This window comes from Myiozetetes cayanensis, unplaced genomic scaffold (assembly GCF_022539395.1).
Source record: "Myiozetetes cayanensis isolate MyiCay16 unplaced genomic scaffold, myiCay2020 scf4, whole genome shotgun sequence".
Lineage (NCBI taxonomy): Eukaryota > Metazoa > Chordata > Aves > Passeriformes > Tyrannidae > Myiozetetes > Myiozetetes cayanensis.
The window spans coordinates 29916915-29934505 of record NW_026087631.1 but is presented as its reverse complement, the minus strand read 5'-3'; the positions used below and the strand labels follow the sequence as shown (position 1 = coordinate 29934505).

Sequence of the window (17591 nt, the reverse complement as noted above, 5' to 3'; positions counted from 1 at the left end):
AGTGAGTCCAGCTCATTAAAGGAGGTCTTATCAGTCACTGATTGAACTTAGGTATTCAAGATTAATTTACCTTCCTACCAGCACCAAGACAAAGGAAAGATTAGATCAGGTGCATCTGTTGTTCAGGATCCTTGTTCATTTTGGAGCTGTAATTCCCATCTCAGCCTGAGTGGCTCATTTGCTGCTCCTGGCAGGAAGCAAAACACCTGTTATCTGTTTGCAAGGACAGGCACCAATAGCACAGCACATCAAGGGGCCACTCTAATAGTGACCCATTAACTTTGTGTGCCCTGGTTGTTAGGCATTTGGATAGGTACTTTGTACCAGGTATGTGGGCACAGTTAAATATAAAACCATGCAGGTGACAAAAGATCTCATACCGATTGAAATCAGGCAAAAAGTATGTATATCTAATGAAAAGCCCACCTTGGGCTTTACATCAAATTCCACTTATATATGGAATTGGGTTGAACTGTTTTTAAAACCACAGTCCTAACTTTAGAGTGAACCACAGACAATATTTTTTGTTGAGTTTAGTTCTTTGGGGTTTTTTATTTTGGTGATGGAAGAGCTCTCTTTTGAATTTTCTTCCCGCAGGTCTCTCCCATGTGATTTATGCCTTAACAGGTCTGGTTATAGGTGTGAAAGACATAAAACTCCTGAGAGATGAAACCAAAGAAAATGCCAAACCTTCATCTGTCAGGACCCAGTAGGTACCAGTTACACAACACAAACACATAGTGCAGGTTAGTAGAGGAATGGCGTAAGAGCAGTGCTTTGCTCTTGCAATAATCAGCTGGGATGCTTTCAAGACAGCTTTGAAAATCAGAGGTAAGTAAAAACTGCTGGTGGATTCCATGTCATTCCAAAAGCAAACCACCTCTCCTGCCAGAGGACACTGGAAAAATGGCACAGGTAAAATTCCCAGCTGCTGAAAACTCTGAGGATACTGAGGCAGATGGGCAAACTTCTTCTCAGGCTTTAGACAGGGTCAGGACGACAGGATTTGAGTTTTGTCATGTATTTATTTCACTAAGTGCCTGCATATGCAACATGTTTCTGCATCTTCAGCTCTGAATGTTTCACTGCTGGCATCTTTTTCTCTTCAGTCTTTTATATCTTTGTGCTATACAAATCCAGGACAGTGCCCTGTTTTTTTCACGAGGGCCCATTCATATTCATTCTTGCAAAAAAAGATCTCACAGCAATGTACAATAAATGGGTCAGGGAATGAAAAAAGAAGGGGGGAAAAGAAAGATGTCTTAGAAAAGAAACCAATGAACTATATACAGTTAATAAATGTTTTGATGTGGGGAAATGATTTATCCATTTGCTTCAACGTTATTTTCCTTGTTTGTACAGTAGTACTTTGTCATCCCAAAAGTCCAGGGGAGGTCAATAATTTCACTTAGCCTCAGAGCTGAAAATTGAAAATGCAAATGTGAGGCATCCCTTCTAAACAAGAAGACAATTTTCAGGTCATAAGAGATGAGAGAAGTTGACTGGGAGACAAAACAGTATGCGGAGCACCTAGGGCTTGAACTTGCAAGTGTGAGAGTTTCAGATAAACCAGTGGAGAAAAAACTCTTTTGTGCAAGAAACAAGTTAATAAATTCTTTATGTCCTTCTGGAATTATTTTCTTAAGTGCACAACTCACCTTCACAACAGAGGCACTGCTTTTACTGAGCCTGCTCAGAGCTGTTTCTGAGTTACTGGTGCTTGGGCAGTGCCCACCCTGCCAGGAGCCATCAGGCAAAGGCTCCTTCTGTTGCTGCTGCCTCTGACCTGTCACATGTAGAATGATTTTTGTTTCTCTTTTCAGTGCCACAAGTCAGAGAACTGTACATCACCCTTGGAACAGAAAATGGGAGGCTACTGTGAATTCTTAATTCCTGTTGGATTTTGTTCTGCTGTTCAGGCTAAAAAGGCAGTTTAAAACACACAAAAGCCTTTTCCCTCTTTTCTACCAGGGGAGAGTGGAGCTGAGTTGCTGTATCACAGGCTATATAAGTTCAAGGCATAGCACTAGCTCTTTGAAATGTGGCCTGAAGATTTTGGGTTCATTCACCTTAAAATGGACTTAGTGACTATTTTTTAAACAGTGTCATTTTTTGGGGTGTTGGTTCATTCCCAATAGTTTGGAGACTATTTTTGAACATAGCAACTGCTGCTTGCACAAGAGGATTCTTTCTTGATGGGCCTGCAGCAGAACTCAAGGCTTTATTGTCCAAGGCAAGTTATTAAATTAAACCAAAGCAACATTTGTTTCCAAGACATGTCCAACATAAGCATTATTCTGGCAGAACACAGGACATAAAATTACAGGTTTCTATTAGATTAGAAGCGCAAGAGGATTTTCTAACTACAGTAGGTATCAATGAGTTAGTGAGAAGACACTGCATTTGAAGAGAGAAGGGAAAAGCCTTCCTTCCAGCTGTGAATTTTCAGACTGGGTATTTCAACAGCAATTTGTCTGGATGCGGGCTGAATTTTTTTTTTTTTTAAATAGTTATTTATAAGCAAACTTTCTACAAAATAAATAACCTTTCTAGTAAAACTGTTGTCTGTTCTCTCTGTTTGTATTCCTGACTGGCAGATCCATCTTTCCTTACCATATTTGACAAAAAAAGATACTTCCATGTTCATGCATCTGCACAGATGTAATAATTTTGATTCTACAGCCACACAGGTTGAAAAGGACCTATGAAGGTCCATGGTCCAATTTCATGCTCAAAGCAGGTCTTATTAGACCAGAGTCCTCGGGCTCTTTTCCAGTCAAGTACTGCGACATTTTAATAGGGACTTCAGATAAAATCGAGTTCGGAGTGCTGAAATTTAACTTCAGCTTACATATGTATGGAGAGGGTACATATTTCACAAAATAAGAAAGGTAATTTTCTGGGGGAGACAGTTGTAGCTACAAAGGCATTGGCAGTTTCTCTCCCAAAGGCAGAGTTTCGTTTTGTGTTATTTCCACACCAGCTTTGCAGACATCATATCCAAATTCAGCAGATGGTAGGGCCCAACATGTGGTTCTGAATAATCTTCAGTAAAACATACATCTGCCAAAAATTACGTAGAGAGAATTACGTACTCTGTGGTCTGTGCTTTTTCACTCTATGTGTCTCTTCATTCCCACAGAGTATCTGTCCTCTGGGAGAATCCACCCCATCAGCCACTTTATCCATGCACTTACAGGCCAAGTCAGCAACATCAATGTCCCTTTCCACAACTTTGTTCTTCATGGCAAGCTAGGAATGCCACGTTCACAGCTGTATAATAACAGTGACTTTTAAATGCTGATGATGAAAAATAAGACTTATATTTTATTGCCCTGTTCCATAAACCTCTCAACAGCTACGCCTGCCTTCTCTTTGAATTTCTGCCACAGTGTCCAGTATTCCTGTAGCGATGCAGAAACCACATCTACCATGGTCTTCTCAGCAGGCTGGTCTACTTCAGACATCTGCTTGGGTTTGTGTTTTGTAAACTGTATGCGAATATTAACATGCAGCACCTGATTGAGCTTTTTTGGAGGCACTATGTGCTGACTAGAGAAACAGGTAATAAACAGTTAAGTGTCTCTTTCTGCAGAAGTCAGTTGTTTGCCTACTTGCTTTTTCAAAAACAAAAGTCAACAGAAAGGCACAGAGACCAGTGTCAGCACAGCACTTACCTTCATGTCCTGTTACAGTTGTTTTGCCAGCCCTGAAATGTTGCCTCAGGCAGCTTGATTTAAAGTCATATCATGGTTTGCTATGCTCACTATTGAAATTATTACAAAGATTTGGGTTCTGACAACAGTGATGTTGTGTGCTTGCCTGTTTTTCATTCCAAGTCATGGTGTTTGTTGCAGCCCAGCTTCAAGTCGCACAGAACAAAGAGCAAAACAAAAACTCCCTTGTTAAATCCCCTTGGTGGGCTCTGTGGGCATGAGTCTGTTCTGCCCAACAACCACATATGCCCATGATGTTCATGTCTGTGGAGCCAAAAATACAGGGGAATTTCTTTCAGAGGGGTTAACAGTCAGGCTGTCCACATTGGGGGTGAGGGCTTTAGGTGAGTTGGGAAAACAAACTATTTAATAAACAATATCTCTGATTAGATAAGGATGAACAAGTTGGACTTTGAGATGGTTGAGCAAGACTGCCGAGTACAGAAAACAGGAAACATCCAGCACAGTGTGGAGAGGTGGGCAGGAGACAAACTCAGCTCGGATTAGACTTTAACCCCATCACGCAGGCAGCAGCCTCTCGGGGCCACAGAGCCAAGTGTTTTTCATGTGGATGCATATGGTTCTTGGGCATGCTCCCAACTCTCAGTGTTTTTTTCCATTCCATTTCAATATCTTTTACAGGTCTGACCACGTCCAAAAGTGTTGATAAGGTTAAATAGTATTTAATTTACAGAGAGAAGCTTTAAGCTTTTAATTTTTCACTTGGTGACCACATCATCTCTGAAATTGCTTCATCCATTCCTTTCCTCATTCTTTCTCAGATGTACTACAGTTTGCCTCTCTTCACATTTGCCTATTATTTGTTTTTAAAATGCTAGTTAATTTGAGTAATTAAATGGAAAAACAGTATCAGAATTATTCTGGTAGAACCAGACAGAAGAAAACACAATCACCAACCTGGAAGAATATGAGCAATTAAAAAATTTTTACCTATCACCTTTAAACCAGAATTTCCATTGATTTTAATGTACTTTATCCAGCAAGACTTCACTCAAAATTTCAGTGCAGAACTGGCAGATCCTTTGACAGCAAGGCTGGATGTAAAAATGGCAGCAATTAAATTAACTTCTACTACGAAAACCGGTACTTGCATTGTCAATCTCCAGAAAGCAAACCCACAAATTAAGACCTAAGTAATAAACTCAGACATCTGTGAATACAGTTTTTAGTGTTCTTTAACATTTTTAAATGGATACTTCTGTCAACTTTTGTATGGAAAATTCAATACCAGCAAAATTTCCAAGCCATTCAGACAGAAAATACACTTATATTGTGCCATAAATGTGACAGAAAGTGCCAGACACTTGTGTTTTAACATTAGCAGTCTCTTTTATACTTAACTACTGTTTTCTATTGCCATGCTATAAAAGGCACAACAATGAACATTTAATCTCTTACTAGTTATGCATCTTATTTGCAGTGATGTTTCAAACACAGATTTGAGCAAGCTGTAAAGTTTTTTATATTGCGAGACTGTTTATATCAGCTTTCTCATGAACACATAAAACCCCCATAATCTGTGCAAAATCACTGTATTTGTTTAGGTATGTGTTTAAGTAATCAATTCTCAGACATTCAAAACTCTCAAGAAACAGTAATCCTCTATTAAAAGATTACACTCTTCACAAAGAAAGTGCATCAGCAATCACTGCATTAGTCCATAAAATTATTACGAATACCAAAAAAAAATGAGAGTAGTTGTTCTTTAGGGCAACTGACATCCCTTCCCATTCTCCCTGTCCTTATCCTCAGCCTGGGATCTTTGTAGTAGGTCCTCCTTCCCATGCCAGAGGCAGAGGGCAATGAGGAATCCCAGGGACGCAGAGAAGAGATGGTCCTTCCTCTTCAACTTAACTCCCCCTGGCAACCCTGCAAACTGCATAAAACAAATCCAAGGTACCACTCTAAAGGGGTGGCAACACAAACAGCAGTGGATGCTACAAAATGCATGTTTCACACTGTTAAGGAGCAACTTTGTCACCCAGTGGTTACCTGGACCCCTCAACAGTTGTTGAGGCATGGCATCTGCCTGTCCTTGCCTCTTGTTTTCCTGCTGACCATGGCCACAAATCTAGTCTCTGTCCCCATAATGCCTGAGTGTAGCCCCCTCTACTCACACCAGCAGACAGCCTCTGTCTAGCCACAGCCCTAGGGCTGCACCACCTTAGCCTGAAAAAGGTTTAAGCAGAAAAAGAACCCATTAAAAAAATCAGTTGAATCACTGGAAAGGTGAGTGAAATGGCAATATTGAGTTCAATCACTAACTCCATGACACTTGCAACTTGGATAATACACCAGTTTTGCCACAGAATGATTATTGCAGGCAATGATTTGTACTTTTTATGGACCAGGTTAGTTGTTCGGTTAAATGCAAGTACACTGCATTCCCCTCACGATGCAAGCTTATTCCTCTTATCATTTAAGGATATGCAATACCACTATAACGTAATTTTTAGAGCTACGAATATTGTATGATTACTTATGATGAAAGTAGGTACTCCTTTCCATTTTAATATCACTGCAGTTTCTGGTCAGTGTCATGGGTCTGCATGCTAACAGGACCAAACCTTATAGTGACATCATCCAGCATAATTCCTCATTCCATGTTCTTGCCTGAAAAGACTCCTAAACTAAGTGGAAAAGTTAACCATCATGTCCACTCACCTTTTTATCTCCTCACTCCTCAAAATCTCTACTAGGACGTGTGATCCTAGTCCTTGGCGTGCTGAGTGTTGGCTCAGAAGGCCTAGGAAGGCACATACCAGTAATTATCCACCTGGAAAAAACATATATATACTTCTGAAAGAGTTAAGAATGCAACGTGGGCTGCAGGGGAGTATCTGAAGTGGTTTCTAAATGTCAGACACTAATTTTTTTTTCGATAAGACTCCCACATATTTTCTCTAATAGCCTGTCAGACCTTATCACAGATGACACTGGGAAAGAAACACTTCCAAGTACTTTCCTCCAGTGACAGTTTCTACCAAACCAGAAGCCACAGGACTCAAACTCTGATTTTTTCTGTGGCCCTGTAGAAGACCACCAGTATGACACCTTCTTGATCTCAGTAGGGTCTTATGTACTGTACTTAATTAAAAATATTTTAATCTATATTGGATGCCTCTGTTGTGGTAGTCAGAGAAGCTTTAGTACATCATGGGGTTTGTCTTTCTGCTAGGATGGGTGAAATGGAATTTAAAGTAAACACTGTAAAGCAGGGAAGCTTTATGTCCATGTCATGTGGCACAGCATTCTTCAGCAAAAAAAGTATGGATCAGGAAGGACAATATTAAAGTAAACAAAGGAACACAAGCACAAGCCTTCAGCTGGACTGCATTCTCAGCTTTTTCACTTTATGCTGACTGTCATGAAGTGCTACTGCTGGCAGCATGCAGGTTGCTAAGATTCCCTACAAGTCCAGTAAAGGCTAAAGGTGTCACTGCATGAGCCAAATAAACAGAAAATACGTCATTCCTCATGCAAACACTGTGTTTTGTGGTAAAAAACATGCCAATGTCCAAGGTTGCTGTGTTGTTGCTGAGGGTATAATGTTTGCATAAAAATCCCTGCACTGATCTTCCCTCCAGGGAAACTGACATGCAATATGGGGGGGAGAGAATAAAACAAATACTCAATCTACCTGGTTTTAGGGAATAGTTGTAGTGTGTTTTCATGTAAACTGGAGTGCTGATACACTGTTTATACAGGATCAGCATCTTTCACAGAAAAATTTTGCTAAGCAACTGAGAAGTTTGGATGTCATTGCCATGTGAGTGAGCATTTCAATGGGATTTTGGTAAAAAATTTGGCTTGCAGTTGTGCATCTCAGTGTGGGCATAGTTTGTCTGATGACCATCGCTCTCACGTATACACTGGGTTACAGAACATGCTGTGTCATTAACCCTGATGCTGTAGCATCACATTTTGCCTTTCCATATACTAATTGGAAAAGGAAAATATGTTTCCATGCTAAATTTTCCAGTGAGGAAGAGCAGTGTAACACTTACGAAGCAACTGAAATTATACTAACTCATGCCAATTAAGGCTCTGTTGCAGTGTTTCTGTATTTTGTTTTCTACTCTTCCTTCCTGCACTGTGTAGTTTCCGAAGTATAAGCTTTCAAAAGATCTAACCCTAAACACAAGGCTATTCCCAAGATCCCTGTAAACAATTTCCATGGTTCCTCTTGCAGTTTTTTTCAATCTGTTTTAGAAAGAGGGGGAATAATTTGAAATAACTGGAAAACACCTCTGTTTCAGTGCATGGTAAATGGCCTTATATATATACAGAGGAGGAAAAGGGAAGGAACAGCAGGAGCATGACCAGGTCCCATTGGAGGTGTGTGGTGGTGGTCTGATAGCCAATGACAGACCTTGAGCAGTGACACCTCCCCAGTCAGCCTACGGAGGGAGGAGGGACAATGAAGGAGGTGGTGGGGGGGGAGCTGTCAAGAATTTTATAAAAGTTAGTGATTAGAAGGACTAGGTCTCTTTGCCTGCAAACACCTCACCAGAAGCGTGTAGCAGCAGAGGCACTGCCCACAAGTAAGTAAGTATAATAATTTAGTTTCTAAACTGTAAAAGTGGTATGTATATCAGCAGCTGAGACCTGGCATGTTTATCTACACTGGGCTTGGAATGTTGTTTTGGTGTTGTTTTTATTTTTTTGTTACAGGAACAGCTTGTAAGAAATAAGCACTCAGCCATTCTGCAGTGGTCCTCCAAAGTAACCCATTTGCTGCTAACACTGGCTTTCTAACTTAACTTAGTCACTCAGAACTCCTGGAATAAGTGAATCCGTAGTCTAAAGGGACTAGAGCAATAACATACCTGCATTGCTTTCTGTTGCTTTGTTTTGTGTTTGGTATTACTTGTGGCGTACCCAAATTTATGTTTTGCAAGAAGAATACAGAATGACTGCAGAAGGCAGCTGGCCCTGACAGGCACCAGTGCTGACAGAAGTATAATTACGTTGTGTTCGTTGTGCAGCTTCTTCTGAAGCATTAGTGCAGTAGTGTGGATAAGATCCTTTGACAGGGGGATGTAGGATGGTCTGCAGTGCAGGAAAACAAAACCTGCTCTCACATTAGGCTGTAACCTCTCCAGCTGTGAACAGAGAGCTTCAGAAAATTGCTCAACAAACTCAAATCCTCACTGAGCCTGTGATCCTCCATCACATTTTCAACATGTGCTGAGAACCCAAAACTATTTTTAGCCCACCTGAGATCTCACCACTGCTTCCCCCAGTCTGCCCTGCTGGCAATACAAGACTGGAATTCTCATGCAAGTCTGACAGCATTTTATTACCTTCTCTGAGAAGACCCCAGCCCTCAAATGGGGGCACATTTGCTCAGAGCTTGACTATAGCTCTGAGGCTAACGTGGGAATCAGGACAGGAGACAGGATGTTGAACAAAGGTCCCTAGACAGAATTTGGAAGATGGTAAAGAAAAATTCACCGAAAGAGCAAAAAACAACCAGGCAATTTACCATCAAACATGCCCCAAAGGAGCTATCGAGATGGTGAAATAAGTCTGTCAAAAACATCTGTCCCTTTTTCTAGGTGATAGAAGTCTAAGTATCTCTTTTTGTCCCTTCCCTTGAGACTTTTTAGAACCCAGAAATGAAATTTTGCTGTACTAAAACCATCACTCTCAATGCAAAGATGATGGGAGAAACATCCTGTTCTTCCCTCAGAGCTCCTGCCTACATACAGGAGGCACAGCGTCCACCTCGACTCCTGAAGCAGGTACTCACAGAGAGTCACAGAGTAATTCAGGATGAAAGGGACACCTTCTGCAGTCCCACCACCTCCTCCTCAAAGTAGGGTTAGACATGAGGTGAGATCAAGGTGCTCAGGGCTTTATTCAGATGTGCCTTGGCAACTTTCCAAGGATGGAGACACCACAGCCTCTTTGTCAACCTGCTCCATTGCTTGGCTGTCCTGTGAAAATGTTTTCTTCATATTCCGTCCAAACCACTCTAGTTTCAGCTTATGCCTGTTGTCTCTCCCTGTCTCTCCACATGCAACTGTGAAGAGCCTGGCTCTGCCTGTGCAGTCACCACTCTGTAGGTGCTGGGGACTGCTGAGAGGTGCCCCCAAAGCCATCGCTGTCTGAGACTGAACTGACCCATCTCTGCAGACTTCTCCTCACAGAGCAAGTGCTGCAGCCCCCAACCCTCTTGGTGGCACACGCTGAACTGACTTGCTTCAGTTTGTCGTGTCTTTCCTGTACTGCAGGGACCCAACCCTGGATGCAGTACCCAGGTGTAATCTTTAAGAGTGCTGAGCTGAGGGGGATAACCCCTGTCCTCCTCTGGGCTGGCCTCCTGCTCACACAGGGTGCTTGGGCCCTTGTTGATGGCACCCTGTTCAGCTCAGTGACTGACTGGGCCCTGGGCCATCCCTAAAGAGCTGTTCCCCCATCCCACTAGTCTGGGGTGATCACTGCCAGGGCTCTGCGCCCCAGGCAGTGGCTGGGCATTTGCCCTGGCTGGACTTCATGAAGCTCTGTTGGCCTCTTCCCTCCCCTGTCCAGACTGCTCTGGATGGCTACCCATCAATCAAGATAATTTTGGGGAGACTTTTGGCAAACCTCCACCTACTCCTTCACACTCAATGACATCCTTGCATAGAAACTGGAACTAATCTGCTGTCTTCCAATTCATCTTTGTGGAACTACACTGTATGGTTTCAGTCTCTCAGAGTACTCACTTGGAGCAGCATTATTTGCTGAAAGCTTGTACTTCAGTACTTCTGTGTTTTGCAGGCTGGCTTTGAGTGATAACTGTCTCTTTGTTATCTTTAGGCAAACACTGGAAACAAGTAAGAGAGAGCAGACATTAGCCTCACTGTTTATTGCATTGCAGGAAAGAAAGTGTGCCCACAATAACATGACTAGAGCAACTGGTGGTCTTGCAGTTCAGGTACAGGGATTAAAGATTACCTGGATACATCCCCCGGTGCTGCAACACAGCTCCAAACTACAACTCTGAAATCCCACCCCTGATTTAGAGATTCATTAACTTTGACCTTGGACAAGATCATACTTCTGCCAGGTCACAATTTTCCAGTCTTTTCTGCAGACACTGTGAACCACTGGAGTGATTCCTCATCATTCTGCAAAACCACTTATTTAACAGTGCAGTGGTTTTACCTGAAGTGCTCACCACCCAACTATTATTACAGTAATCATAACAAGCCAGTTTCCTCTTTGAGACATATCTGACACAGACAGCAGTTCACATAGGTGAACTGAAGTAGTTATGCAGCATAAACCAGAACTTTTCAAGTTCTTCTCAGGGGGCTGAACAGCTGAGAACTGGGAGTGATGGAGCAGCAGTCAGCACAGCAGAAGGATGCTTCCCAGAGCTCGGCACAGCCAGACACACAGAGATTGGGGCTCAGCTGAGCCTCCTTCTGCAGGAACACAGCAAGGAGGCATTTCAGCCCTTGGGGAGGGAGGGAACTCTCCCTCATTTGACACAGTCTTCATTATGCACTCCTTCAACTCCCCTCTAAACCTGGAATTACTCACCTTTGATAGAATTCTGGTCTCAGCTCACAAAAAGATAAAGACATCTGGACTCTGCATCTGGCTGGTCTGTACTGGCAGACAATGCCATTTGAATCTTGCAGGATTAAATTTCTAAAGTACCTTCAGCTATGAATCAGAGACATGGATTTGTTGCTGCCACCTTAGTTGTGATGGCATGGTTGCCAGAAAATGTTGGCACCATTTGTCATGCTGTACAGAACTCTGTACTCTATCATGAGTAACAGACAGTCTGTTTATCATTTCTCCCCATTCTGTCCTTCAGTAGGAAGAACAAGGCAAGGATTCCCTGGCAACATAGCATCTGTGTGCAGGGAAAGATGAAGTAGGACTTGGCTGCCTAATGCTTATATAAGGAGAAATATGTTCTGGCCATCTCTGATGAAATTGGAAATGGCACGTTCTCACTCCTCTCTCAGGTTGACTTTGGGAGTAGAATATGCAGACATTGTCCAGAGCCCTACCCTTTTGGAGAAAACTTGAGATTGAAGATCTTTTGTACTATTGGAGATCTTTTTAATTAATCACCTTCTGGATTTAGCAACCACTGACAAAAACATGGGTGTTGATTTAGCTATCACATGATAAATTGAAGGAAGAGAGTCTTTCTGTTTTGGGCTCGCAGGCTTATATACACAGAAAAGCAACTTGGACTATTCAGATGATACCAGAAACTGTAATTTAACGGCATCTAATGAAAACTTTAATAAGACCAAGAATTTTGTCAGAGTAAGACAGAATTTGGCATTTCAGGTGCTGAGTATCTGCAACTGGTAAGCCTCTGCCACAGCTGAAAAGACGGAAAGAGGGGTGAATTGTTCTAAGCCCCCAGGTCTTCTATAGAGGAAGCAATTAACTGCAGTTCTGAAAGCAGCCATGGGGAGCAAAAATACAGAGCAGAGCAGGAGGGTGATGATGGAAAATCAGTTACTGACAACACAGGACAGAAAATGGGAGAGGGACAATGTTAGGAAATGTGTAAAGTAAGCAATTGGCATTCTACTGATGGGAACCAAGAAATGTCCAGAGTCAGTAGTTTGCATACTTGTTATTTGGTGCATGTTTTTATTACAGACTGACCTTCCTTTATTCTCTGAGCAAGTCCAGGTAAAATGCAGTGTCTTTCCCACTTTGATTATGGAAGGATGTGGCAGGATGTGGCTCCCACACTTCTCTCTTCTGATTTTGCCAAACACACCAAGCCAAGAAAACGTGAAATGGATTTCTTGGCATATGCTTATGATAACATGGACCACACAAGCACCAAGAGCCTTCCAGTGGGGTCTCTGATTCACAGTCTCCCCCAGCTGGTAACATTAATTCTCTTTCACAGATAAGTCAACATGACCCACCAGTTCCCAGCGCTGACTCCAGAGCAGAAGAAAGCTCTTTCAGACACTGCTCAGCGGATTGTGGCTTCAGGAAAGGGGATCCTAGCTGCAGATGAATCAGTGGGTTAGTTCTGCTTATCAATCAGTTAGCAGCACCCAAGAATTTTTCCTTTTAATTTTGCTGCATGTTTGAAACCAATGGAGTAAATGAAAGACCCTTAAAAACTGAGCAGTTGTCTGAGCAGAAACAGCCAGTCTGGGCTGCAGCTGTGACAACAAAAGCTTACAAACTATGGGTTGGGAAAGGAAGCTCTAAATCAAGCTGCAGTTTCTTACTACACACGGGGACCAGGAGGAGGCCAGCCAAGCCTGAAACCTCTTGGTCTGGCCATTGTCCACCTCACTAGGTACCATGGGGAACAGACTGCAGAGGATCAATGTGGAGAACACAGAGGAGAACCGCCGAGCTTTTAGAGAGATCCTCTTCTCTTCAGACACTTCCATCAACCAGAGCATTGGGGGAGTTATCCTCTTCCACGAGACTCTCTACCAGAAAGACAGCAATGGAAAGCCATTCCCAGCACTCATCAAGGAAAAAGGCATTGTGGTGGGAATAAAGGTGAGTATTTGTATTGGCCTGACTGGCAGCATAACCCAAACCACATTTCCAGAGAAAATTTATATATGGAGCTGCACTCTCTCCTGAAAAACACTTTGTGTGTGTGTGTGTGTGTGTGTGTGTGGTTTGTTTTAAAATCACTAGACGCTCTCAGCCACCATTCCCTGCCTTGCTTTTGCGCACATTATCACTAGACAAAGGAACTTTTCATACACCAGCTCCCATTTACTCACCATTCACTCCAAATAAGTTCCTTCATGCAGTAACGTAAATCCAGTTCTTTCTGCATGTGACAGAGCTCTCAAGCCATTCTCTGCAGCCATCTACACACTGCCCCTTCCTCTGACCTAGGTCACTCCTTTTCTTCCCTTTTGCTCCAGTATTTCCCTCCTTTGCATCCTGAGGATGTTTAGCCCCACACTTTACTCACAGTCAGCCTGCAAAGGCAGACTAGCCATGGGTAAGAAGATGAGACTTATTCCCATTTCTCTGTAACCCTTCCTCTTTTTCTGATCTCCACAGCTGGATAAAGGCACAGCACCTCTAGCAGGAACAAATGGAGAAACCACCATCCAAGGTAAGGAGAGATCTAAGGAGCCTAAGCTACAACCTGTGCAGCAAAAGCCATGGGGTGACTCCCCCGAGGCACAGCCTTGGCTGGTGTCAGGGCACTTGTCCGAGCTCTGAGCTGAAGAACAGCTCTCAGAGCAGCTCTGTTTCCCCCTGCAGGGCTGGATGGGCTGGCTGAGCGCTGTGCCCAGTACAAGAAGGACGGTGCTGACTTTGCTAAGTGGCGGGCGGTGCTCAAGATCACCAGCACAACACCCTCCCAGCTCGCCATCCAGGAGAATGCCAACACCTTGGCACGCTATGCCAGCATCTGCCAGCAGGTACCTGCCCTCCAGCAACCCTTCCTGCCCTCCAGCAACCCACCTGCCCCTTCTCACTGATCCCTGTGATGACGCACTAGAAAGGAGGATCTCTGTGAGGGTTTGGGGAAAGACAAGGAGGAAAGACAGCACAGGAGGATGAAATACCATCAAACAACAAGAACAGCTTTTCTTCCATAGCCCTAAAGCTTCCCCTGTCTTCCTTTTCTTAGCATGGTTTGGTGCCCATTGTGGAGCCAGAAATCCTGCCTGATGGAGACCACGATCTTCAGCGCTGCCAGTATGTCACAGAAAAGGTAAGACATTCCTCCCCCTCACAAATCAGCAGCTAAACTTTATGCATGTTGTGCTCACAGAGCTGAAAGACATTTATTTGACCAAAAAGGGACTTCATAACAGCACCACAAATATGAGCTGCTTACAGGCAACTAATGAGTTAATAGCACATGCAAGAGTATAATCTATGCTTTTGGACTTCCACTCAGACTGATGATATAAGCATCCTCAATCTCAAAGAAGATAGATCAGGAGCAAAACCAAGTACTTCAGTTTGCAGGGACAAATCTGATAAATATGAAGAGCGGTATCCCGGTCATCTCAAAAGCAGCGGTATCTCCACAACTGCACCCCTGAGATAAATTACACCTGAGAAAGCAGAATCCCATTTGATCTTTTTACATTCCCAAAGAATAAGCTGTCCTGCAACAGGCTGAGGTAAAGGTTTGAGTAAAAGTCTGTATTCAATCCCCCTGTTTTGCAGGTTCTGGCTGCTGTCTACAAGGCACTGAATGATCACCACGTGTACCTGGAAGGGACTCTGCTGAAACCCAACATGGTGACAGCTGGGCATTCCTGCTCCAAGAAGTACACCCCTCAGGATATTGCCGTGGCAACCGTTACTACCCTCCTTCGTACCGTTCCTGCCGCTGTTCCCGGTGATTCCTGACTCATTCCTATGCCTCCATTCCCCATGTCACTCTTGCTGGCCCTGCTTCTACCTTTGGCGTGCAGAGCTCAGGGGTTTGAGGTGACTGGAGTGGTCCGTTTCTAAGCCTCCAAACCTCCTTCTTGCAGGGATCTGCTTCCTGTCTGGGGGCCAGAGCGAAGAGGAGGCTTCTGTCAACCTGAACGCCATGAACCAGTCCCCTCTGCCTAAGCCTTGGAAACTGACCTTTTCCTACGGGAGGGCCCTGCAGGCCTCTGCCCTGGCTGCATGGCTAGGCAAAACCGAGAACAAGAAGGCAGCACAGGAGGCCTTCCGCAAACGGGCACAGGTAGGAGGCTTCCCCTCCAGCACTGGGAAGAGCTGCTCCCCATGAAGGGAGACCTGCTGTCACCTTCCAAAGGGTCCCCTTGATCCCCCCCCTCCTGGTGCTTCAGGTTCACCAGGCATTGTTTCTGCCTTGGTTAATTACTTGGTTATTTCTTCCTTGGTTACTCCTGCTGGTTACTCTTTGCCCACCTGCTGTTCTTACCTCACGCTGACTGTTTTCCCCATCCTTTTGCTTTCTCTTTCAGATTAACAGTTTGGCTTGCAGGGGGCAGTATGTCCTGTCTGGGAAGACTGACACAGCTGCCACACAATCACTTTTCACTGCCAGCTACACCTACTGAAAGTGCAGGAGCCTTCCTTCCTCCTGTCCCTTCTCACAAGGGAGAAGCTGTTCAGAAATAAAAGAAAAACATAGAAATCTAATTTCCCTTTACCCTACACCAAGCTGGAGATAAAATGGATAAGCTTTCTCTCCACCCTTCACTCCCACAATTTACCAAGGGGATATTCTTGTTTCGTTTGCACATTCCAAGGAAAGGGAATTCTTTCCAAACAGCAAACAACAGCTGCCAATGAATCATGAACTCACTCTCCCCTAGTCTGAAACTCAGTCCCTGCAATAATAGGCAAATTAAGTAGTTCCCTGGCAATTCAAACACATACCCTTGCCCATTACCACATTTTGCAGCCAAAATCTTGAATTATAAAACCTGACTCTGTATTCAATCATGGCAATAAAACAGTAATTGAAAAACTAATCTCTACCTCACAGTTCTTTTTTTGTTGTTGTTGTATAAACTTCATAGTGTTTGTCACACATATTGTGTCTTTGCAAAGATTAAAAAAAAAGTGTTACAGCTGGTTAGCTTGGGAAACCCAGAGGATATCAAAGGAGAATAATCCAATAGTGACACAGTTGGAGAGGTTAATCCTGATGAACAAAGGCACAAAAAAACTTGAGAGGTGTACAAGGGACTCAGGCCACAGACAAACAGCTCTACCTTCAGAAGCTTCTTGTGTCCTTGGAAAGTCCTGGTTGGTGGGATGAGGCTGCACCAGGGTTGCACAGGTTGGGTCAGGGCTGTTCTTCCAGTGGCATTTGTCACACTAATTAACATCAAACATGCAGGAAGGCATCTTGGTCTGCTCTGTTGGTGTAGCTTGGATAATCAGGCTGACGTTGCAGGCCCACTGTTTGACCTTTGGCCTGTTGCTGTGTCCCTGTTAAAGATATAAGATTTGTGAGCTAAAGTACAATTAGACAGTTGTAATGAAAAAAAATAAAAAGGCATAAGTGGCAAAAACAGCAGACCAAGGTTATACAAGAGTATTTTCCTAGCTGCACACTACACCTATCAACAGTGAGGTCTTGGAGCAGCACCCCAGACATCCAGGGCCAGTTTCCCAGAGGAGCTCCTGACCCTCTAGGGTCATCCTGCTCTGCTGGCTGCTCCTCCCAGCCACAGGCACTCCCTGCTCCTGCCAACAACTGGGAAAACATGTAAAAATCACTGTCCTGTAACCACCTCCTCCTGTCCTCTGTGTCAGTAACCTGTCACAGGGGCACTAAACAGCCAAACTCTTTCATGTGGATACAACCACTGAGTGATTAATGCTTGATTTAGACTGTCCTGACAGTGAATAAAGAGCAAAAACTTGCCAACAAAACTCCCCAAAGGTCAATACCAGCATCAGGAATGACACCCCTTTCCTGGCTCGGCTGTGGTTGTGCCTTCACACCCCCAATCTCAGTAAAACCTCTGCTCCCCATGAGCAGTATCCTGCTGATCCTCTGATCCGTGCATCACGGGATCAACCACGGAACAGTTCGTGCTGGAAATGACCTTAAAGATCGTATTCTTCCTACCAGATCCAGATCAAACCCCTCTGCCATGGGCAGGGACACCTTCCACTAGACCAGGCTGCCCCGACCTGTCCGCTGACACTTCCAGTGAAGGGACACCCACAGCTCTATGGGCCCCCTGTGCTAGCGCCTCACCAGTCTCACAGGGAAGAATTCCTTCCTAATCTCCCCTCTTTTAGTTTAAAACCGTCCCCCCTTTTTCTGTCACGACCTGCTCGTGTAAAACTCCCCTCTCCTTTGTTCCAAGCCCACAGGACACCCTGGAAGGCCGCAGAAAGATCTCCCGGCAGCCTTTTCCCGGAGGGAGCCGAGACCCTACGCTG

The 17591-nt window shown here is 44.0% G+C and overlaps 1 protein-coding gene and 1 long non-coding RNA gene across 3 annotated transcripts; one reads left to right on the top strand and one right to left on the bottom strand.

Moving 5' to 3' along the window:
• Positions 1-70: 70 nt before the first annotated feature.
• LOC126646831 (uncharacterized) lies at positions 71-17569 on the bottom strand. Its single transcript, XR_007630409.1, has 5 exons — positions 17480-17569; positions 16406-16625; positions 10451-10551; positions 6402-6513; positions 71-187 (listed from the first exon to the last, which is right to left on the bottom strand). It is a non-coding gene; the product is annotated as an uncharacterized LOC126646831 (long non-coding RNA).
• On the top strand, positions 8122-16162 carry ALDOB (aldolase, fructose-bisphosphate B). 2 transcript variants are annotated; one of them, XM_050328443.1, is made up of 9 exons: positions 8122-8281; positions 12625-12746; positions 13030-13241; positions 13764-13818; positions 13971-14131; positions 14344-14427; positions 14892-15066; positions 15206-15405; positions 15650-16162. In XM_050328443.1, the coding sequence occupies exons 2-9, from the start codon at positions 12635-12637 to the stop codon at positions 15743-15745; spliced, it is 1095 nt and encodes a 364-aa protein (XP_050184400.1). In that variant the 5' UTR covers positions 8122-8281; positions 12625-12634; the 3' UTR covers positions 15746-16162. The 2 variants fall into 2 exon arrangements, with proteins under 2 accessions (XP_050184400.1, XP_050184399.1); XM_050328442.1 differs by having other exon boundaries at positions 8124-8285.
• Positions 17570-17591: the final 22 nt, after the last annotated feature.

Coding starts and splice junctions, on each gene's coding strand:
- ALDOB (XM_050328443.1), top strand. CDS start 12,635: ATGACCCACCAGTTCCCAGCGCTGACTCCAGAGCAGAAGAAAGCTCTT. Junction 12,747..13,029: donor AGCTGCAGATGAATCAGTGG/GTTAGTTCTGCT, acceptor CCACCTCACTAG/GTACCATGGGGAACAGACTG. Junction 14,428..14,891: donor GCCAGTATGTCACAGAAAAG/GTAAGACATTCC, acceptor CCTGTTTTGCAG/GTTCTGGCTGCTGTCTACAA.